At 40.7% G+C, this 23,235-nt stretch overlaps 1 protein-coding gene across 2 annotated transcripts in view; it reads right to left on the bottom strand.

Annotated features, from left to right (window-relative positions):
* Positions 1 to 699: 699 nt before the first annotated feature.
* Positions 700 to 23,235, bottom strand: part of LOC103657720 (protein phosphatase 1 regulatory subunit 12B) — an 85,523-nt gene continuing 62,987 nt past the window's right edge. Inside the window, exons 4-14 of one of the 2 annotated variants that reach the window (XM_040636463.1) lie at positions 20,177 to 20,336; positions 18,711 to 18,855; positions 17,161 to 17,235; positions 15,103 to 15,182; positions 14,093 to 14,232; positions 9,107 to 9,219; positions 6,202 to 6,405; positions 4,996 to 5,078; positions 3,469 to 3,594; positions 2,890 to 2,930; positions 700 to 1,061 (exon numbers count right to left, since the gene is read on the bottom strand). In XM_040636463.1, the coding sequence (XP_040492397.1) occupies positions 2,915 to 2,930; positions 3,469 to 3,594; positions 4,996 to 5,078; positions 6,202 to 6,405; positions 9,107 to 9,219; positions 14,093 to 14,232; positions 15,103 to 15,182; positions 17,161 to 17,235; positions 18,711 to 18,855; positions 20,177 to 20,336 (1,142 nt within the window). In that variant the 3' untranslated portion in view covers positions 700 to 1,061; positions 2,890 to 2,914. Of the gene's footprint in view, positions 1,062 to 2,694; positions 3,595 to 4,995; positions 5,079 to 6,201; positions 6,406 to 9,106; positions 9,220 to 14,092; positions 14,233 to 15,102; positions 15,183 to 17,160; positions 17,236 to 18,710; positions 18,856 to 20,176; positions 20,337 to 23,235 lie in introns of those variants that run through there. The other variant, XM_008685127.2, reaches the window with a different exon arrangement.

The following is a 23,235-nucleotide window of genomic DNA, read 5'->3' as shown; positions in this document are numbered from 1 at the left end:
ATCTTGAGCCTATCCCTCCTGGCCAAATGATCACCACTTATTTTAAGGAAAGAAATCTAATAAATGGACAAAAATCAATCAAGCACCACCATTAGCAGTGTTCTTGCAGCAACAAGCAACACTATTATCATTAATGTTTTTCATTTTCTTTGTGTCAATTCTAGAAACAAGCCCTCAAAAAAGAGTCCCTTTGCCATACCCCAAAGTAAAAAGGTCTCTGACCACACATACAGGGTCAAAAGCCACAGTCAAAACCATAGCTGAAGTCCGCTGCACTTTCACAATGAAGCCCTGCCCATACTACTCCCATGCTACCCCTTAGACGGACTGGACACCACTGCCCCAGGAATACCACAAATCTAGACAAATTTAGACAAACACAAATCTCTTCCCTCCCACAGTATTTCCACCAAAATGCTCTCATTGGCTGGGAATTTTCAGAAAGCTATAGGGAGCTTTTGGAACAAGAGTTAGCTTTTCTTCTGTTTGGGTTTGTATGCCATCCTCTGAAAAAAGAGTAAGTAGATGAGGTTCCTACACACAATTACTGGAAAATTAATGTAAGTGAAGTATGGGGATATTTTTAAATATGTGCTTTCCCATAATAGCATGACCCTTACATAATAATCACACAAAAGCAGTCAGTTTAAGTTGATGCCTAAACACCAAGTACCAAGATATATACCCTATGATTATTCAGTGAGCAACTGCTGAGTGGCTAATACAAGTCCAAATGGAACAACCTTGTTAAATCATGGACATTTTCACAAGAATTCAAATTTGCTCCCCAGTGCCAAAGTCTCTTTGGTTCGAATCTCATATGTGCATCCAGAGGCATGAGTTTTGATGACTGTAACTCAGATGGGCCCAAGAAGCCTTACCTGCCATGGTGTACAGATGCAGTAGTGTTTGCACTGACTGGTGCAGGGCAGGAAGAGGCAGGTTGCCACTTGCTGCCCCGAGAGGTAGATGAACCAATGGTAATGGGTGAGGTAGCAGATGAATTGCGATTGGCTGAAATGTAGGGACTTGTGGGGTCACTACTTCTACCAAATGAAGCACTGCAAAACAGCACACAGTCACTTTCCTCAGGACATGCTGCTCACCCACCATTTCCCAGCACCACCTTCCCCCCCAGATTGTGCATTTAAAAGGAATGTAGACCAAAGAGAGGGTATGGCAACTGGGAAGTGGAGTGAGTGATCAACTCCAGCTAGAGCTGGGTCACTGGCAGCAAGCAGGCATCTGTCAATCATCCAGAAGAGTGAAGGAACGTGGAGGAGAGATGATATGCAATAAGAAAAAGGAGAAGAGTAATACACAGGAATAGAATAGGGGCGAAGAAATATCAGCAAACAGAATAATTTTATTTAAAAAAGTAATGTCCAACAAACCCCAAGGCAAAAAAATCATGCAACCCCAAATGTCTACCTGAAACAGAAGCAGTGCTGCAGAAGCTACAGTGAGACCAAGAATTTGGAGAGATTTTGGAGTAGAAATTTAAAATTTAAGAGCGGAGAAGAATAAAAAAGCTCTGTGCGGGAAAAAATGTCCCTGAGAACTGTGGTTATTTAGCCTAAAACAAACATGTCTTTGGGAGGATTCGAAGTTTTAAGTCTAGAAAATAACATTGCATGGGCAACAGGAAGCAACTTCTCTTTGTTCCAAATGAAGATAAGTAAGAATCACCTCAACTGAAGCAAAAAATTACTTGGTTTAGAATTTTTTTAAAAAGTCTTGACTATTATAGTAATGAGACACTAGTGGCGGTGACCAAAACAAGCTATGAAGCCTTCTTTGGTAAACATGCATTTTACTGGGATACAGGAAAGGAATTTCTGCCTACGGACAGAGATGAACTAGAAAATGGAAAGTATGCTGAGGCCCGGCGGAGCCCAAGACTGCCAAGTATCTTCTTGTACTTTCTTTTTAAAATAGTGATAGCATACGATTCTTCCCTTTTGAAAAGATCATAAAATGAGATTTTGTATAATCAAAAAATGCTTTGAGGGTGTTAGAGGTTTGGAAATCCAAAGCATGAAGCAAGTTGTGGATCTTCTTTCAAAAAGCACTCACATAATTAAGCACGCTTTCCACCCTAAATAGAGGCAGTCCCTTTCTCCTGCTTACCATAATTATGCCAACTACACCTATCTAACCAGATGCTACTCACTCGACCCATTTGTTAATGATTTGAATCACGAAAAAGAACCACTCCACCACAATGTAACAACATGCTTGGAAATTAAATGCAGCTTTCTCTCTTTCCTAGATCTAGAACGTTATTTTCTTAGAAAAGTTTTCTTGGTCTTGGATGAAACCATAAGGATAATGGTGTATCTAGGCAGATTAAGACCTTAGCCTGAAGACAAATAAGTGATAGCTTCACTGAGCCAAAAACACTGAGTTTGTATATACAATGAAGCTTCAGTGAGATCACTGAACTCTATCTGCAGAACTGAAGACCATCAAAAGGCAACAGTGGCTTTCTGTTTTATAGCTTACTAGTTTCCACATTTTGATATTAACTAGTTGACAAGATTCCTCCAATCAAGTCGAAATAGGTTTTGAACCCAAACACACTGTTCATGGCAAAAGGCTGTTTCTCAGGCAGCCAACCAATCATCTATGAAACCTAATGACGAAGCCCATGGCATGAAGAAGCAGTTGGAGGGGTTGAGTAAGTGAAAGTGAAGAAAGAATTCAAAGTAAGCAATGAGAACCAGTCTTCCACAACAGCAGCAGAGTTCAAATTAAAATACGAATTAAGTATATCTTATAGTTTAATGGCTCTGGCAAAGGTGCTTTGCTTGCTGGCTGGTACATGGCAAAGAAAATAACTGCAGAAAGGAGAACACAGATGAGAAAAGGGGAAGGAAACCCATGTACCTTCTCTGCATCAAACTTGCGAGTTTCACATCTTGATGGATCTGAGGGCCATTAAAGTCATAAAAAAAAAAAAACTCAAGTCCCTAAATTAACAGGCTTCAATTCAATATAAAACTTGTTTAATGCAATTCAAAACTGTCCCCATTACCCACCCCCCTCACCACACTAAATGGTCCCTCCCTTCCTCCCCATAAAAATGTAACTTGAGATGAGAACTACCCTAGTTTTAGAAAAAGGAAAGCTAGCTACTGGACAAAGGTGATTTAAATTCAGTCCTGCTCAGGGATTACTGGAAGTCACTTCCAGTTGAAGATTTTAATAGGACTGAGAGGAGAGAGTATAAATTAGGATCTGTCTGTGGTGAGAATTTGGAATTAGCTAACTTTAATTCAGTTAGGAAAATAAATTAATGTTAATTTAAAATTAGTCAAGATGTTATTCCCAAGAAATCTAAAAGTAATTCATTTTTTGATTCATTTTTGTGGTGCTAATTGGATATAAAATGGCATGCAATTATTACCCATACACCCATGACCAAGAGTGAAGAAAAATCACCTCCCACCCCGTGGAACCTGGTACCTTTTCAAGTAGGTTGATACATAGGTAGAAGGAGCAACTGTCTGTGGAGTTTCACTTCCCTTTGCTTCATCCCTCCATAGCTGCCGTGTATACGAACCACTCCTCACTAGATTAACAGCTGATTCTCTGTAGAGGCATGAAAGAAAAATAAAACAAAGTGCTGATTCCTACCACCAGTTTTGTCCATGCTACAGTGCAAACCGGGAGGGGTGCCTGGGTGGCTCAGTTGATTAAGTGGGCTGCCTTGGGCTCAGGTCATGATTCCAGGGTCCTGGGAGGGAGCACCAGGGAGTCTGCTTCTTCCTTTCCCTCTGCTCCCCGCCCCCCTCCCCCCAGCTTGTATTCTCTCTCTCTCTCAAATAAATAAAATCTTTCAAAACAAAACAAAACAAATCAACAAACAAAAAACACTCCAAACTGGGAGAGAAAAGCCAGAGACAGAAACTGTAATATGGCTAAAGAAATATATACACTTTTCAAGTGATACTTGGTTTTATATAAACCTGTTTTCTGTATATGTAGAGGATGGGCCAAGTATTACTACTGTCTGCTTTCTTTCATCAACTTCAAAGCCAACTAATTTCAATAGGTACCAAATCCTCAATTCTTTGGTAATGAGAACTCATTTTTTGTTTCTCCTTTAAAGGGCTTCACAAAGCCAACAGGTTGCTCATAAGTAAGCAGAGAAGAGGATGATGGGGAAGATGAGGAAGTCTGTCACAAAGGAAAGAGGTAACTACCACAGAAGAGGAAAAGAGAAGAACCTGCTGGAAGCCTACTTAGTGTTATAAATAAAAGCCATCCAGGAAAGGGCTGTAGTAGGATTTCTATCCACAATTGTTCACTCAGGGCCTTTTCAACCAAAGCTGTGGCTCTCCAGAGCAGTCCTTCTCAAATTTCAATGTGCATTTGAATCACCTAGAGAATTTTGTTAAAATGCAGGTTCTAATTCAGCAGCTCTGAGGTGGAGCCTGAGATTCTGCATTTCTAAAATGCTTCCAGGTGAAGGGGGTTGGGAAGACCACACCCTGAAAAGCAAGGTTCTAGATCAGGTTCTGCTCTGAGGTGCAGTAGTACCTCAAAATCCTCAAATCCATTTTAACTGATGAGGAAGACTTGAAATTTTATGTACTTACAAAGTAGAAGTTGATTACTAATTAAATAACAATATTTTAGTGTTTACTATGGAATAGGTCGTGTGCTAGGCACTAGGGGTCCCTGAGAAACCAGACAGACATGGACCCTACCTTTACAGAGCCTGCTGGTGTACTAAAACAAATTCACCCTCGGAAGGATCAGGGAAGACTTCCTAAAGACAGTAATACCCAAGCTGAAGTGAGAGTCTGAAGGGTGTAGGACTGGCAAAACAAGAAATCAAGGGCTGGGAGGAGCTCTAAGCAGAAGGAATAAACAATTCATAATGTGCTAATAAGGGCACCTGCAGACAGATGGCCGCAGAGCGAGGGCCAAGGCATCCCTATGCCTAGGAAAGTTAGAGGACCATCTTTTGGCCTGTATTAGGATTACCTGTTCTCCTTTTCTTCAATGTCACTTGTGCTGCTGAGCTTCCGGGGTGCTAGTGAACTAAAATAGCTTTTGTTTTCTCTCTCCTGTAAAATCAAAACAAGTAAAGCACAGAGAAGGTACAATACTAACACAGTGTAACATTCTGGGTAAAAAAGCAGAGATCGATACACCTATATCATCTTATTTCTAGAACCAATACCAATTCCGGTTTGAGTGGTATTACAAAAGGTTACCTTTCAAAGGCTAACTCCTACCTTTCCTTCATTAAAAACCAATATGTAGGGAAATCATTCTCATGGGAAAAGCCAAGATACTCAAAAAAGGAAAATAGCAGCACAAATTACACAAAGCAGCAGCTCTGCCAAGAGACAGAGCCTTTGAAAAGCCACAAACAGAAAGTTCCACTCTGAAGCTCTTAATGAAATAAGCCCTATTTCCTCCCCAGCCTATCTTCTCTTGGAAATGCAGCTTCACGTACAGCAAATATCCTGCAGAGTGCATCCAACCAATATGGCTCCCCTCCTTAAGGAGTCTCCAGAAACACAACACTGGGGAAGGGGACCACGGTGACGGGGCAGACCTGACCCCAGAGAAGAGCATCAGGTGAGCCCTAGAAAATCTGGAACCAAAAGTTAAGAAGTAAAAATGCACTGGTCTTGGATGATGATGTGGATGAGCTGTTTATGAAGTTAGCCTGATCATGTATCTAGTAATGAAAAAAATAAGGCATTTAAACATTTTTTTCTAACTGCTAGTTTGCCTGAGCTTCATTAGGATTGAGAGTCCAACTAAGGAACTCTGCTTTCAAACACTGAAAGAATAAATTACTTGGTATTGGTTCAGGGAACCTTAGGCCATATCCAAATTTTCATGTTTCTGACTAAATTTTATTTATTTATTTACGTATTTATTTACATATTTATTTATTTATTTATTTGCCCTAGATAAGGAGGGTAAGGAAGAATGACCATAAGATATGCCAAAGGATAAAGGGTTTTTCTTTTTTGGCCAAGTAATAATAGCAAGCAAATAGCTAACTGATTAAACTATCAATGTGCCATCTTCCTTTAAAGACTTTGTACTTCCAGAATCGAATCAGGGACTAGAACACACTTTCATTTGCTCCTGAGATTGAATTTTCACAGAAGGGACCTGCCCTGAAACACACACCACCCCCCCTCCCCACCGACCCTGCCTAAACCGCACCTTATCTTTGTTGTCGAGCAGAGCAGAAATCCGAGGGCTTGATGATGACCGGTAGATGGAAGAGCCTCGGTCCCTTAGAGCTTCCCTCGAATTGGCCACCTCACTCAGCATGTTGTGGCTGCCAGTTTTTCTGAGTCCCAGTCTCCACGAAGAAGGAGATTCATCTTTGGGCTCTTCCGGCTTGTTAAAAAGGCTGGAGGAGAACTATGAGGGAAGAAGCAAAGAGAAGAAAAGGAAAAAAAAAAAAAAAGGCCCTGATGATTCTTTTCAGCCTATTTGCCTTTTCCCACACTTAACTAAGTTCAGGGAGGCAACAGAAGGCAGTACAAGGAGAACAAATACATGGCAGGCTTTCTGCCAATGCTCCCTTCCTCACCTGGCAGACGCTAATAACCTCGCAAGGCTCCCTTTCTCCCTGAGCCAGAAATAGCCTCAGATTCTTAACACAGTGCTCCTACTGACAGAGTTGCTCTCTGAGAAATTAAACACTATTTGCTCTCCTATCAATGAGTACTGACCTAGAACACCAGGAGATCCACGTTCTAGTAAAAACATCTTCTCTTGCTTGACTCACTATGTAACTGAAAATGGGACATTTTACTTCTCCAGGTCTCAACATGCTCACCTGTAAGATGGTGATAATGAGCTTAATTCCTTCTTATAATATGTGGAAACTAGAAAACACAGATGAGCTAACGTATATGTATGTTTTAAGGTGCTGTGATAAGACTGTGGTAAGATGATTTAAGTTAATACTAATAAAAATACTAAAACTCACTCCACTCAAATTCTAATTGCTTATTTCAAGAAAATAGTTTATTTGATCTTGGGCAGCAGTTCCAAGTGTTTCAGATTTCCCTGAGCAGCAAAATTAAAAAAGACAAAAATGGGAGAAGTCATAGAGCTGCCATCTTTTAGATTTTGCCCGGAGAACATCTTTCAAAAACTTGATTACCATTTCTATCACAATCATTTCATTAAAAAGAGAAAAATATTTTAACATCAGAAAACAAAGCTTTCTGGAAAGCTTACATTGTCTTTAATGATCTCATTTTGCCATAAACCACAGAAAGCATCATAGACTAGTGTTAGCCCAAACACCAGTCTGAAGTAAAACTGGTCTTGAGAACTGCAGTCAATGGTCCATTCCTGGGACTTGGGGGACCTCTGCCAGATGGCTTTGGTCTTTCTCCAGGTATCAGGCCACCTTTACTGCCTGGTTTAGTAAAAATGCAACAGAAACATTAAATCACTCGTCTCCAGCTCACACTCAGATTTTCTCTTTTACTCAGTCATCTGAATGTATATATTTATGTACTCCTTCCAGCTTTAGAGGCTCAATCATGTCAGCTCTTTATAAGCCACCCTGACTCTGAGAGGAAAAATGCCTTTCCCAGGATTATTTCAGCAAAGTGGAATAAGTATACGTGGTTGGGTTTTTCTGTTGTTGGGTTTTTTTGTTGTTGTTTTGAGTAAGCTCTATGCCCAATGTGGGGCTTGAACTCATGACCCCAAGGTCAGCCAGGTGCTCATGTATTTTTTTTTTTTAATTTAGTATTTTTCTTTTAAAAAGGCAAGAAGTCTAGGGGTGCCTGGGTGGCTCAGTCAGTTAAGTATCTGACTCTTGATTTCCTTTGGCTCAGGTCATGATCTCAGGGTCCAGAGAGCAAGCCCCGCATTGAGCCCAGCATTGGGCTCCCCCCTGGGCATTGAGGCTACTTAAAGATTCTCTTTCGCTTTCCCTCTGCCCCTCCCCCCCCTCCCCCCCACCCTGCTCACGCACACACTCTCTCCCTTTCAAAAATAAAACAAAAAAAATAAATTAAAAGAAAGCAAGAAGTCTAGTCACACCTAGAAGCAGTGGGAGTATGTGAGGTACAGCTAAATGACGGGGTGATGAGTGAGGTCTGTGTTCTATCTGAAACATCTCTACAGATTCACAGTGATGCTCGCAGGAATAAATAAGCAGCCAGGCCTTTGTTTCCTCATCTCCACAGTGATGCCGTAATCCTGTCTTTTCAATTCATGAGGCACTAAGAAGATCAGTAAGTTAGTATCTAAAACCACGGAGTTTTTTCAACAGCTTTCTTCCCCAGAACTCAGATCAATCTTAATCTCAAAACTAATTGTATCCTTTGTAGAGCAAGGTCATTATTCAACTCCGTCTCACTGACTAGAAGCCTACAGCTTCTCAGAGGCCTGGGCCGAATTGCAGGAGGAGGGGTCTCTGGTATCTCAGCAAGTTCTTTCTATCTCTGCTCTCTACTCATTATGATGAGTACTACCAAGACTTTATTTATGAAAGTAAAATTTTAAACAAGAAGTAAAAAAAGGACATAAGTCATCAAATCAATTAATACTGAATGCTAGATATCTTCCTATCCCAGTCTGAGCTTTACATATACTTACTGTACTTAGCCTTAGATAGGAAGAAAATAGGCAATGAACAAAATTTCTTTAGTCCCAGATCACTATATCCTATGTTATCTAAACACATTGTAGCTAAATTTGTTTGGTAATGGATTTGTAGCTTTTGCGGGCAATGTTATAAACACAATGTTTGAGCACCGCCCTCCCTATCCATACCTTGAAGCTCTAATTCCCAACGTGACTATAATATTTGGAGATAAGGTGGCTGTCTGCAAACTAGGAAGAGAGTACTCACTAGGAACTGATTCAGCTAGCCCCACGATCTTGGACATCTCAGCCTCCATTATCGTGAGAAATAAATTTCTATTGTTTAAAGCCACCCAATTGGTGGCATTTTGTTACGGCAGCCTAAGCAGATTAGGACAGGCAACATGTATATGTATTATCTCGCAAGAATGTAGCTTTAAGGCCTTTCAAACTGTACATTCCCATAGTAGGAAAAATATAATATTCAAAGTAGTTCCAAAATACTCACTCTCCTAGCTGAAGAGGCAGAGAAGGTATTCTGAGCTGGTGGTGGTATCTGTTCCGTGATAATACTCTTGCTTTCAGAGTTGGAATGGTTGACAATGGCTTCTGGCTTTTTATCTATTATTTAAGACAAGAGAAGCAACAAGTGCAAGTATTATCTGTGTGTATGTCTGTACCTTTCTGCTAAGAGAAAAGGTTTACCCATTATCAAAACAGATTATTAGTGCCATGTAATGCTTAGACTCAAACTAAAATGAAATCTCTAGCAACTATTACCAAAAGGAAATAAACTCAATGGTAAAATTCCTTTCTTGGTAGGCTCCAATTCCCAGATATATAATTGAAAACTTTCTCCACATTATGTATCATATATAAAATTCATCAGAAAGTACATAATAAGAATCTACTCTGTTTTGGGAGATTGGGCAGGAAAAACCAGACAGATCTTGCTTTCTAGGTAATTAATAACCAAGACAAGAGATAAGATGCATAATGATAATAGTAACAACAGAAGATCATATATAAGTTAGAGGCTAAATTGGTTGAGTTGGATCAACAAGGCTTTATGAGTCCAGAGGAAATCCTCTGAGGGAGGACACAAGGAAAGATGCCATAGAGAAAGCTAGAAGACAAATAGCAACTGGCAGGAGGAAGAAAGGGTATGATTAACGACTTAGAATTCAAAATACACCATCTGTTGGTCAGTAAACTCAAGTCTAAGCAGGCCTAATTAAAGTAGTGCATATTCTTGGGATTACAATAGGAAATAAAGGTAGAAAGGATTACAGAGGATATTGCGAGTTAAGCTACACAACTGTAGTAGGTAAACCCTCTTAATAAAGAATAGTAGTCCATCTTATAGGGCCATCGAGCGGAAACCTCGTCTGTCTCGTTCACTGCTCCATCAGTGCCTGAGCCTAGTAGGTGTGGTGGGGCCTCCTGATCTATGCACTCTGGAAACAGGGCCCAGAGTAACCCACCTATGAATTATGGGACAGTTTAAAGCCACATTCTAGCTGTGTGACATTGGGCAAGTTACTTAACATATATGAACCTCTCTTTTCTCACTGATTAATCAGGGGCTTTAAATCTTGCCTCTGAGTTGCTATAAAGTCTAGAGATAATGTTTTTAAATTGCATCGTTCAATGTCTAGCCGTAATGAGTCCCTACTAAATAGTTATTTATTGTTAATGTTATCATTTCTGGTGGTTATTATGAATATTCAAGGCATTCTTTAAATATTATCTGAATATCTCTATCCCCAAGAAGTATACCTCACTAGCCAAATGTGACAGATCATTACAGTAAGAACTCCCAATGAATCTATACCCCTGTGTTGTGGCCTCTCAGATTGACTCTGGGCTTGGCAATGTGACTTTCTATGGCCACTGGGACATTAGCAAGTGTGACACAAGCAGAGGCTCGGAAAGTGCTTGTGCACTGAGCCTTGGCCTCTCTTCTTGTGGAATCCAACTGCTGTGTGAAGAAGCAGGGGCTAGTCTGCTTGATGAACATGGCCCACTTGCCTCAAACATCCTAACCACCCACCAGAAAGGTGAGTAAGGCCATTGCGGACCCGCCAGACCCCAGATGACTTACCAACTGACCACCAACACATGAGTAAGCCCAGTATTACCACACAGAGGGGAGAAAAGCCATCCCAGTGAAGCCCTTCCCAAACTGCCAACCCACAGAATTGGGTGTATGTAAATAGCTGTTTTAAGCCCCACTAAATTTGAGGGTGACTTGTTATTTAGCAATAGATAACTAATATGCCAAATGTTCAAGTTGAATAAATAAAGGGAAGGGGAAAATAGAAATCCAAATCAAACTGCTTACATTCACCTCAAAAGAGAATTCGTATTCTTTACAGCTGCATTTATATGTAAGACACATGAAAACTGTCATTTTATGAGGTTGTATCTGTGGATTTTTAAAAACAGGAAAAATGCATTCAACGAATACTTGTTCAGTACATACACGATGTGTTGGGCATCATCAGGAAAAGTCTAGACGCAATCCAGTTCCCCACATTCTTCCAATATACACTTATATAATGTATTTTTATTGCACACCTACCATGTCGAAGGCCCAGTGCTAGGAATTATGGAAGACAGAAAGATAAACAAGACACACAATACATTTTAGTGCTTCTGAACTTGTAGGGGAAGAAGAGAGGAGATGAGAAACAAAGAGAAATAACACTACCACTAGGTAGTATAAGTAATAAAAAAGGCGTTCAAACAAATAGCTACTAGTCAGAGGAGGGGAGGAAAAACTTGTATCTGTGATGATAAGGCTTCATAAAGGAAGCTGGTTTGAGTTGGGCTTTGAAATATGAGTAAAACTTCAACTGGCAGAAATGAGCTGGAAAGCTTGCTGGAACCATCTGGCTTCTGCCTACATCAGGCTACAGAAACTGCTGAGATTAGCAGACTCCCTAAATGCTGTCTCCTTCTTGACCTCTCCCTTCCCACTCCTACCCTGGCTTTTCTGATACAGAAACACAAATCCTGGTTTTCCTCAACCTCTCTAACCATACCTTCTTTGCCTCTTTCACTTCCTAAACACAGCATGCCCCACAATTCTTTTTTGTACATCTTTTCTCTACAATTTCTCCCTTGGGAAATCTCATCCTTTTCCACACCTTTAGCTTCCACCTTTTAGGCAGATAATTTCCACATTTCGCTCTGCCCCTGCTACTCTGAGGAGTCCCAGATCAAAATCAGGATCTCAGCGACACAATTTGCCAGCCATGAGACTCGATTTGCCTTACCCCTTACAGGGTCAATTTCCCACTCTAAAATGTGGTGATACATCCCTCGGGGTGTGGTTGTAAGTACATTGCAGAGTAAAAAGCACTACCCAAATGTAAAGTGTTGTTACAATCCCCCAAACTAAATATAATCTTTCTTACTAGTGAATCCCATTGACGACATTTATATCTCTCATGTGGCATGTATTTTATTCATGCATACGCCTTCCTATTCCCCTGTATCTCCTAGATGTAGCCAACAAAAAGCATTTAATGACTGTGAACGCTAGTCCTATGTCGGGCATCATGCAGAGACCTAGGAGTAAATGATAAACCTAGAGTTCTCAGACAAAATGATGCGTGCTACAACAGAGATAAGTATGAAGTGCTAGAGGGATACAAACAGGGGAGCAATTATCATGGGGTGGGAGAACAGTGAAGCAGTCCACTCCTTTTGAGTTTTTTTATATAGGAAAACCTAAAGAAAGGCCTCTTCATCCTGGTAAATCCTATAGCTTGTAACAGAAATCACTCAATAAGCATTTGATAGTTAGAAATGAATTCTAAGGTTCAAATAAATGTTCAGGGGTAGGAAGCTCAGGATATGTCTGGGGCACGCAATCCAGCTTGGCTAGTAGATTACACTGCCTCTGGATAGCACTGGAAAGGTCAGCTGGAGACAGACTATGAAAGATCTTGAAGGTCAGGCTACAGGACTTGGGATTGACTCCACAGGCGAAGATGGGAGTAGGGGAGGTGGCTGTAGATGGTTTCTGGACAGGGGAGCAGTATAACCTAAGCGTGCTGTGGTGTTCTACTCCAACAGCAATGTGGAGATGGGCCGCAGGGACCAGAGTCCTGAGGCCTAGGTACATATCGCGAAGCAATTACAGTAGTTCAGGTAGCTCCCTCCCAGTTTTCTAATATCTTGGTAGCTAACAAAGATCTAGCGCAGAGCAAGACCAGATAGTACTACTTGAAAGCTGAAGACACGTAAGTCCTCAATAAATAATAAAAACATAAAAAAGATGAACATTTAAATTTTGGTAGGTACTACACTACCATTTCCAGAGCAAGCTGTGCCTGCTTAATAACAGAAATTCAAGACTCCATGAGTAAAAGGTCATCTTCTACTCTATAAACTTAGTTGGTGCTTATCTTCTCTACACAATCAATGATCTCTAATTTCCTTTGGTGATATTCAATGAGCTAATACTAATACTACAAATACAAGCCAGTGAGTGCAGGACACATGTACTGTAAAATCTTAATTATCATTAACTTCCAGTTATCCATGAGAGCTATTCTGTTGCAGCTGAACCTCTATTCAGTAAAACCCAGTATCTCTTTTCTGTGTTTGCCTGACAGTATATCAAACCCCATGGGTGATCCTACAACTTGTGGATCTGACCTTGTTCAGCACCTCAGTCTCACTGTTGGGCTTCCTGTCTTGCCATATAATAAACTTAAGAAGTGCAAGATGAAGCATATATAATATCAATAAGAGTCATAAAGGTAAATATGACTTTGTTCCTTCTTCAATCCCCAACTCAGGAATTGAAGGAGCTTCATGTAATCAGAAGGAAAATGAAAAGATCTTGGGATTCTGTTTAGGGAATCAGATGAACCTGAGAACTAAATGCAAATTTATACCAGCTGGTTAAAGATACTTGACCAAATACGACTCTGCAAGATCTCACCTTTCCAGCCTCTTAGCATACTGAATTTCGGAATCTGGTCTCTACACCCTACCAACCTGAGGTCAGACAGTTGGCTCCTTTACACAAGCACTTTTGTGGGGTGCCTGGGTGGTTGAGCATCTGACTCTTGATTTCCACTCAGGTCATGATTTCAGGGTCATGGGATCAAGCCCCCCATCAGGCTCCACACTCGGTGCGGAGTCGACTTGAAATTCTCTCCCTTCTCCTCTCAACCCCCCATGCTCACAGACACAGGCATGGGCACTCTCTCTCTCTAAAATAAATAATTCTTTTTTAAAAAAGGAATTTGGTGTGTGCCTTATGGCTACATAGAGACTAATACACATATTATAACCGAACTCACACCTTCTACAGCCAAGGTTTCACTCAAAATTTGGTATCTTACCTTTGAAAATTAAACTTAAAGAACTCAAAGCTCTTTCTGGAGCCCTCTGAGGACCCCTAGCTCTGACAAGCAGTGATCTCCTTGCATTATGGAAACAGAGGATCTTTGCTGTCAACATCTTTCATTACCTGCCTCCTTCTCAGTTTCTGACTCAGAAGCTTCATCTTCACCTTCCTCCTCCTCTGAGCTGGAGCTGCTAGACTCTTTGCTTTCTTCCTCCATTTCCTGGGACTTGGGTACCTCCTCCTCATAGAGCATCTTCTCTTTGCTAAATTAAAGATGACAATTTGAGTGTAACTCAGAAATGGCCAACTATTTAAGCTCACTGACAATCAAGCATAAGGAGAACAAGTCTATAAACCTCTGTGTAGAAGCAATAACAGAAATACATCAAATCCTTCTTTACATTCTTCTGAATCCTTGGGTTTTTGCAGACTAAGGTTCAGTTTTTGACTTTACGGTATGACTTAAATAGATCTAGCCTGTTCAACACACAGGAAAAAGGAGGGCTGTGAATCCTGACGGTGATGAAGCAGATAAATATTTTTAAAAAGTCATTTAACAAATGTTTTCTGAGTGCTTATTACCTGCCACGAATCACGCTAGGCCCTGGTACAGTGGTAAACAAAACACACATGGTCCCTGAGTTCACAGAACTTAGAGTTAGGGATGCAACTAAGACTAGGAACCCCTAAGCTGGGGGGAAAATGTTTCACACAGTCTCAATTAATCTCTAAATTTAAAACACACTCATCCGGGGCACCTGGGTGGCTCAGTCGGTTGAGCCTCTGCCTTTGGCTCAGGTTGTGATTCTGGGGTCCTGGGACTGAGCCCCATGTACCCTACGTTGGGCTCCCAGCTCATCAGGGAGTCTGCTTCTCCCTCCCCTTCCGTGCCTCCCCCAGCTCATGCTTGTACTCTCTCTCTAATAAATAAAATCTTTAAAAAAAAAAAATAAATAAATACATTCACCTACCCTCAATGTCTCCCCCGTATATCAATGCCACCTCCTTGCCCCTCAAACATCCCACATGTTTAAAGATCATTTGGCTTAAATCTCAAGCTAAGTATGTCACACACACACATGCACCCAAACACAGCAGAGTTCATCACATCTCTCAAGTCCTGAATGTCTTACTTCTTAAAGAGTCCACTCTGCAACTTGCTGTTCAGGTCTGACTCAATGAGCTTATTCCGTGTCTCTTTTTCACTTCGAAGCTGGAAATTGAGAAAACAGAGAGGAAAGGGAAGAAGTTGACTATTGGTAAAAATCAGCAGTGATGAGAAGAATTCAAAATAGTACTGTCATTCTGAAGAAGACAGGACCAATACCAAAAGGGGAAGAAAGAACTGAGAAAAAGAGAAACCCATCAGTTGAGTCTCCTTAGAAGATAATGATGGAGAAAAATCCTCATCCAAGGTTAAGAGAAAAACCATGGTGTCAGAGCTTCAATAAAAGTGCTTGTATCAATTCTCCAAACCCAATCTTCAAAAAAACCCTGGCATCTAGGGGAGGCTGGCTGGGTCAATCAGAAGACCATGTGGCCCTTGATCTGGGGTTTGTGACTTCAAGCCCCATGCTGGGTGTAGACAGATTACTAAAAAAAAACAAAAACAAAACAAAACAAAACAAAACAAAACAAAAAAAACCTGGCTTCTGATGGATTAAAAAACAAAAAAAGGGAAGAAACGTTGAAAGAATTCTTTATGACCATACACTGAATTAGGTTGGCAATAGTTCTCAAGAAAAAAAAGTTACTAAAGGGGAAATAAGTCCTTAGAATAAACTGTCTGGTATTTAGATACATGCTGTAGACAAAATGAGTTCATATCCCTAGACCCCAAAGTTATGCGGGGAACAAAGAAAAGCACCATTGCCAGCGCAGAAATGTTAATATTTAGTGAAAATATTATTTATGTTCAAAAACCAAATTATGCTGGTTAAAGGATACATAGAAACTCTCTATCATTTTCACAACTTCTATGTGGGTCTAAAAATTACTTCAGAATGAAAAGTTTAAAAAACAACAAAAACCTAACTACACAAAGTATACATCTTAGGAAGGACGATGCTGTTAGATAATAGCCCCGATACGGTACCTGGCAAGTCCCAAGTTTTAGCCTAGATTCCACAGCTCACCAAAGAAAACAAAATGAACTGTTAAGTTGTTTGTCTGAGGTTTATATATGCAACTGTCTCACTAAGCCTTGAAGTAACGAGGATCTTCACTCTACCAGTCCAGACGCGGTGCCGAACATGTGTGAGGTGAGATACAATTGACCTGTCCCACCAGTGAACTCCATAGTTCCTTTTTTCAGAACTGCTCTAAGTTTCTCTCCTTTGTCCTAAACTTGAGTTCATATGCCTTGACCCACAACTCATGCAAAGGAAAACACAAAGGAAAGCTAGTGACTTTTTTTCTGTCCCACTCTGTTCAGACATCAGCCCTGATCATTAGTAGCTGATCTTTATTCTCCTTGCCCAAACTACTCATCCCACTTATAGGCAGAATATGTGAATTATTCACTGTTTATCTGGATATTGGGTGGGTGTCTTCCTTCTGCAGTATGTACATGGGTACCACACTTAGGTAGTTCTTCTATATAGCACTAAGCAACAGAACGGTACGTGCGACCAAACAAAAGATTTAGAATGAGAAGGGAAAGGAGGATTCAATTCTGGATATATGATGAATCCTGAATAAGTATGAATCACTGACCAGGTACTGTCCAATACCAAAAGACAGGTTTAGTTTTGTGGCCTTGTTTGCTTTTTAAGAAGGAAATATATTCCTCTCTATAATGAATCTACTTTAAATAAACAAGTCCCTTCAGTCAACAGGGGGAGAAAAAAGTTATGAGACGTCCTCTACCCTACTACTCCCTATTTGGAAAAAACTCTGACTTGAATATACCACAATCACTTTCTCAAGGGTAATTATTAGTTTGTTGTTCTTGTCATTTTTGACTTTCAGCTGCTTGAAGGCTATCTTATAGTGAGTAAACTTTAACAACAATAGTTTCTGGGATATTTTCTAACAGACCGTTGCTAGTCCCTGAAGGGAACAATTATCATCTCTGAAATGTAGATATGTCCATTTTGGCTCTCAGTAGACATAACTAAAACAAGCGATTGAGATACCTGGTATGGACTGAGCTGTTATAAAAGCTTTAAAAGCATTAACCAAAGACTCACCACGTTCTGCTTCTTCTGGAGCATCTCCAAGTGCTCCACAAGACCCTCATCGGCCACATCGAACGGTGTCTGGCCCTGGCACAGAAAAGGCATACCATGATCAAAAGAAAACAAAGTAGTAATTTTGTGACTTTATCAGAGAACTATTCAATATCCACTTGATGCCTCTGTTCCAGTGACAGCTGCTTCCCTAACTTACTGCTCTACATTATAATAATGCCTTCATCTATCACAGAGGAAACATCACAAGCAGCAGCAAGTCCGCTGGGGAATCTGGGTCGCTCAGTCAGTTAAGAACCGACTCTTGATTTTGGCTCAGGTCATGATTTTGGGGGTGTGAGATTGAGCCCTGCAACAGGCTCCATGCGTGGAGCCTACTTAAGATTCTCCCTCTCTCCCCCTCTCTGCATATCCCCCCTGCCCATGCATATGCTCTTCCTCTAAAACAAAACAAAACACAGCAAGTCCTTTAAATACATGTTTTTATATTGTATAAGACAGTATTGAGGAGGGGCGCCTGGGTGGCACAGCGGTTAAGCGTCTGCCTTCGGCTCAGGGCGTGATCCCGGCGTTATGGGATTGAGCCCCACATCAGGCTCTTCCGCTATGAGCCTGCTTCTTCCTCTCCCACTCCCCCTGCTTGTGTTCCCTCTCTCGCTGGCTGTCTCTATCTCTGTCGAATAAATAAATAAAAAAATCTTTAAAAAAAAAACAGTATTGAGGAAATCACATTATCTCTAATGCTTATTGCCTCTCAGTAAATAATCAATTGAAATCTCTACTTGTACCTGTTCCAAAACGGTCTTAATTGCTATGATAACTTCAATAAGGGGCTTTTAAAATTCTCAGAGGGGGTCCAGGGCACATGTGCACTAAAGATTAAGTCACAGTAGTCATCTCCCTTTAAGTGAGAGAAGGGTATCTCTTTTAGGAAACATCAGCACAGTTCATCTGGGGATGAAAGCTGGGTTCAGAAGAAATGTGAGGCAGGTAAGAACATCTACTAAATAAAAAGCCATGTCTCTGGATTCCTAGAAAATCACTAGATGTAGGGGTAGGAGCTCTAGGGCCTCTAAACTTGCTTGAAATGAGGCTGAATAACTATTTTCAGCCAGACTCAAGGATCTTTGTCATTATAATTTTTTTTTTAAATGACTGGATGAGAGTAGAGCTCAGCTCTCAAAAGTCTTTGAATTAAAAATAAAATAAAATAAAATCTTTCATACTTCAGCAAAGACAGCAACCTCGGGATTTTCCAATGCTCATTTTTGCCAAGGGCAAATATCTTTATTTCCTATTTATTTTAGGGGCTTCAACATAAATAGAATCAGAATGCTGATCAGCAGAGTTTTATTTTACATAGCAAACATCTCTATGTTGATAATGGGGTGGGCAGGAGAGAGGAGGGTATCAGGAACAGAGCCACAGCTACCTATGATGTAGATTTCCCTGGATAATAAGCCTGGCCATTTAACTGAGACTTTAAGCCTTTTGTTCTAGAGACCCAGCCACCAATTTCACTGCCCTTTTAGAGGGTCAGGCATACTAACCAGTTTGTTCCTGATATCCATGTCACAGAGTGCTTCTGCCAGGATGGAGCAAGCCTCCTTCACTCCCCAGTGTGCAGCAGCGTGGAGGGGAGTCCAGCCATCGTAATCCTGAACATTGAGTTCATAGCCAGCCTGGATTAAAAGTCTAAGAAGAAAACCCCAAACAAGATACTTATACCCTTTATATTACAGTTTTCTGCCAAATAAACTACCACCTAATTGATATTTCAGACTTTGGCCCTGAACCACCAGGAAACTATGATTACTTCTGTCCTCTAAGGCACAGCTCAGGCTTCACAGTTCCTACACTGAGAACCAATCACAGAGAGCAGTTATCAAGCCACTCTGAAAGGTCATAGGGTATTTCCTAGGCACATCCATGTTAAACCACACAAGAGGAGCATTTGGAAAGGTGTATACCTTTGAGATTCACCAAATCTGAGTCACCTGATAAAATTTGCCAAACCATACACAACTCTGTTACAAGGTGTGTTTTCCGTTTCCCAGTGCAGGGAGGAAAGAACATCTAAAATGAGAACTCAATTCTCTTCAGGGCACTTTACTTACTAACTTTGTAGTTGATCTTTCCAGGATCCCATATATTTACTGTAGACTCTCAAACTTCCAACTCTGCAAAGTATCTGCAGGGACTTCTTGCTAACTACAAAGCTATAATCTGTGTGCATGAAGGAAGAAAGGGATGACTCCTGAGGCCCCAAACTGCACTGGCCTGATTGAGGTTACCCATATCATGGGCCTCCAGACACCTTCTAAGAAGTGAGCAGAATCTGAGTGTCACTCTCAGGCAGAAGCGGTATACCGACAAACTGCCCCACCTATTAGAAACCCCATATTTGGTGGAAAATGAAGCACTGGAAGAGTCTGGCAACAACTACGCACACAATGCTATTAACTACCCATGTATTTGGGAAAGCCTGTCAATAGTAGCACCAAAAGCTACATAAAGCATGTGTGGATGTCAGGAAAAATCGAACATGCAGAGTAGTAGAATCCAAATCCCTCCCATCAGTTTAACTATCCTGCTCTAACTGGATGCGGCACACTCGAGATCTGTATCGTGAATCTAAGGAGCCCAAAGACATTATCTATGTCCAAAAAGGACCAAAATGATCACAAGTCTGTCCTGTATTACATGTCACCAGAGGAGACTGTAAGGATAGTAATGATAAATCACAGCACTGGAAGAGATCATGTAAGGTTATCTAGCCAGTGCACCTCATCTGTTTCATATCATACGTGTCAGTGAGAACCTACAGTGACAGTAGGAGGGTGGGAGACCATCTATGGATTAACGTCAGCAAAACGTAAGAAAAGACTGCACGATCAGAGAGGAAAACAATAAAGAAACACATTGAAGTTGAAAATCTAATTCACCCCCTGCTTCCAAAACCCAGCTCATCTTCTCCCAGTTTTCCAAACTCCTGATTGATGTAAATGGACAATACCTGAGGACCTCAGAGTAGCCCTTGGCAGCAGCCACATGGAGGGCTGTGGCGCCTGAGCGAGGCTGCCTTACATCCTCTATCTTCCCGCTATTGAGCCACTGGCGGGCATCCTGTAACATCTGCTGTTCCTCTTCTTTTCTTGACTGCTCTAGATCAACTCCTGCAGAAACCAGACGGCCAGCATTACTCAAGGTCCATTTAAATCTGACAGGATATTTTCCTTAGATTCTAAACACATCATAAATAAAACCACAAATAACAGTTTAGTCATCAAGTTGGGTATTCACCAAATTTACTCTTTATTTAGAAGAACAATGACATTTATAACACATATTAGTTTTACCAGGCTTAAATCATCATTGTAAATACTGTGCGATGGCAGATCCATTAAAGGAACACGCTTAAAATTGTTTTCAATTTTAAGAACATAAAGACCAAAGTGGACATTAGTTTTGCATTATAGTATTTGTACAATGCTATACACTTCAAAGATCTTTTACATGTTACACCATTTTAGTTTCCCAACAATCCTTTGAGGTAAATGTAATAGATATTACTATCACCATTTAACAGATGAGGAAATAAACATAGAAAGGTTAGGTGCCTCGCTCAAGGCCACAAAACACATTAGAGTTGTCACGAGAACTCTGACATCCTAGGTCCTTGTCTATTGTTCTTCCCCACTTACTACTCCATAAGATTGGTATCAACAAATCTTGGTTTCAGGTATGATATACTTCAAAAAATAATCTACCTCTAATGCTTACTATCCATACGTAGGGAAATATGCTGACTTGAAGCTATATAATCCTAGAGCAGCTGAGTAGGTCATGTGCAGTTCCAAGGGAGTGTAGCTGTTGTTTCATTTTAAAACATTATAGAGGAACTCCATAAAGTTCCTCCCTTTAGCCTGCAACTCTCCAACATCTGCGTCACTGAAAAGGGGCTGGGGTGGGGCATGCCCCCTTCTATAAAATAAGGACATGATCAATGCACAGAAATCAGTTGCATTTCTATACACGAACAATGAGACAGAAGAAAAAGAAATTAAGGAGTCGATCCCATTTACAACTGCACCCAAAACCATAAGATACCTAGGGAATAAACCTAACCAGAGGCAAAGGATCTGTACTCAGAAAACCACAGAATACTCATGAAAGAAACTGAGGACAACACAAGGAAACAAAAACGTTCCATGCTCATGGATTGGAAGAACAAATATTATGAAAATGTCTATGCTACCTAGAGCAATCTACACATTCCATGCAATCCCTATCAAAATACCATCAACTTGTTTCACAGAACTAGAACGAATAATCCTAAAATTTGTATGGAACCAGAAAAGACCCCGAATAGCCAAAGGAATGTTGAAAAAGAAAAGCAAAGCTGGTGGCATCACAATTCTGGACTTCAAGCTCTATTACAAAGCTGTAATAATCAAGACAGTATGGTAATGGCACAAAAACAGACACAGAAATGGACCCTCAACTCTACTGTCAACTAATCTTTGACAAAGCAGGAAAGAATATCCAATGGAAAAAAGACACTCTCTTCAACAAATGGTGTTGGGGAAATTGGAAGGCCACATGCAGAAGAATGAAACTGGACCATTTCCTTACACCATATACAAAAATAGACTCAAAATGGATGAAAGACCTAAATGTGAGACAGGAATCTACCAAAGTCCTTGAGAACACAGGTAGCAACCTCTTCGACCTCGGCCGCAGCAACTTCTTGCTAGACATGTTTCCAAAAGCAAGGGAAACAAAGGCAAAAATGAACTATTCGGACTTCATCAAGATAAAAGGCTTTTGTACAGCAAAGGAAACAGTCAACAAAACCAAAAGACAATCAACAGAATGGGAGAAGATATTTGCAAATGACATATCAGGATAAAAGGCTAGTATCCAAAATCTATAAAGAACTTATCAAACTCAACACCCAAAGAACAAATAATCCAAATGGGCAGAAGACATGAACAGACATTTCTGCAAAGAAGACATCCAAATGGCCAAAAGACACATGAAAAAGTGCTCAACATCACTTGGCATCGACGAAATACATATCAAAACCGCAATGAGATACCACCTCACACCAGTCAGAATGGCTAAAATGAACAAGTCAGGAAACGACAGATGTTGGTGAGGATGCAGAGAAAGGGTAACCTTTTACACTGTTGGGAACACAAGCTGGTACAGCCACTCTGGAAAATAGTACGGAGTTCCTCAAAAAGTTGAAAATAGAGCTACCCTATGACCCAGCAATTGCACTACTGGGTATTTACCCCTAAGATACAAATGTAGTGATCTGAAGGGACACCTGCACCCCCATGTTTATAACGGGAATGTCCACAATAGCCAAACTACGGAAAGAGCCCAGATGTCCATTGACAGATGAGTGGATAAAGAAGATGTGGTGTATACACACATTTTCTCTCTCTCTCTCTCTCTCTCTCTCTCTCTCACACACACACACACACACACACACACACACACACACACACAGGAATATTACGCAGCCATCAAAAATGGAATCTTGCCATTTGCAATGACATGGATGGAACTAGAGGGTATTATGCTAAGCAAAATAAGCCAATCAGAGGAAGACAATTATATGATCTCACTGATATGTGGAATTTAGGAAATAAGGCAGAGGGTTATAGGGGAAGGGAGGAAAAAATGAAACAAGATGAAACCAGAGAGGGAATCTTAGGAAACAAACTGAGGGTCACTGGAGGGGAGGGACGTGGGTGGATGGGGTAACAGGGTAATGGACACTGGGGTGGGTATATGTTGTAATGAGAACTGGCTATTATATAAGTCTGATGAATCGCAGACCTGTACCCCTGAAGCAAATAATACATTACTATGTTAATTAAAAAAATTTAAAAAAATACCCCCAAAAATGATGACATGTCCTAAATAGAAACATACCCATCCAAAGAGTTCTATAGTCATGAGTATGTTTTATCTGTGCTTGGTCTACTCCCTTCCAGCTCACTTCCTAAATGAAAACATGTGAACTACCTAAGGATTATCTGTCTGACTTGGGGAGACAGA

The sequence above is a fragment of the Ursus maritimus genome, unplaced genomic scaffold (assembly GCF_017311325.1).
Source record: "Ursus maritimus isolate PB19 unplaced genomic scaffold, ASM1731132v1 scaffold_2, whole genome shotgun sequence".
NCBI lineage: Eukaryota > Metazoa > Chordata > Mammalia > Carnivora > Ursidae > Ursus > Ursus maritimus.
This window is presented reverse-complemented; position numbering and strand designations above follow the sequence as displayed.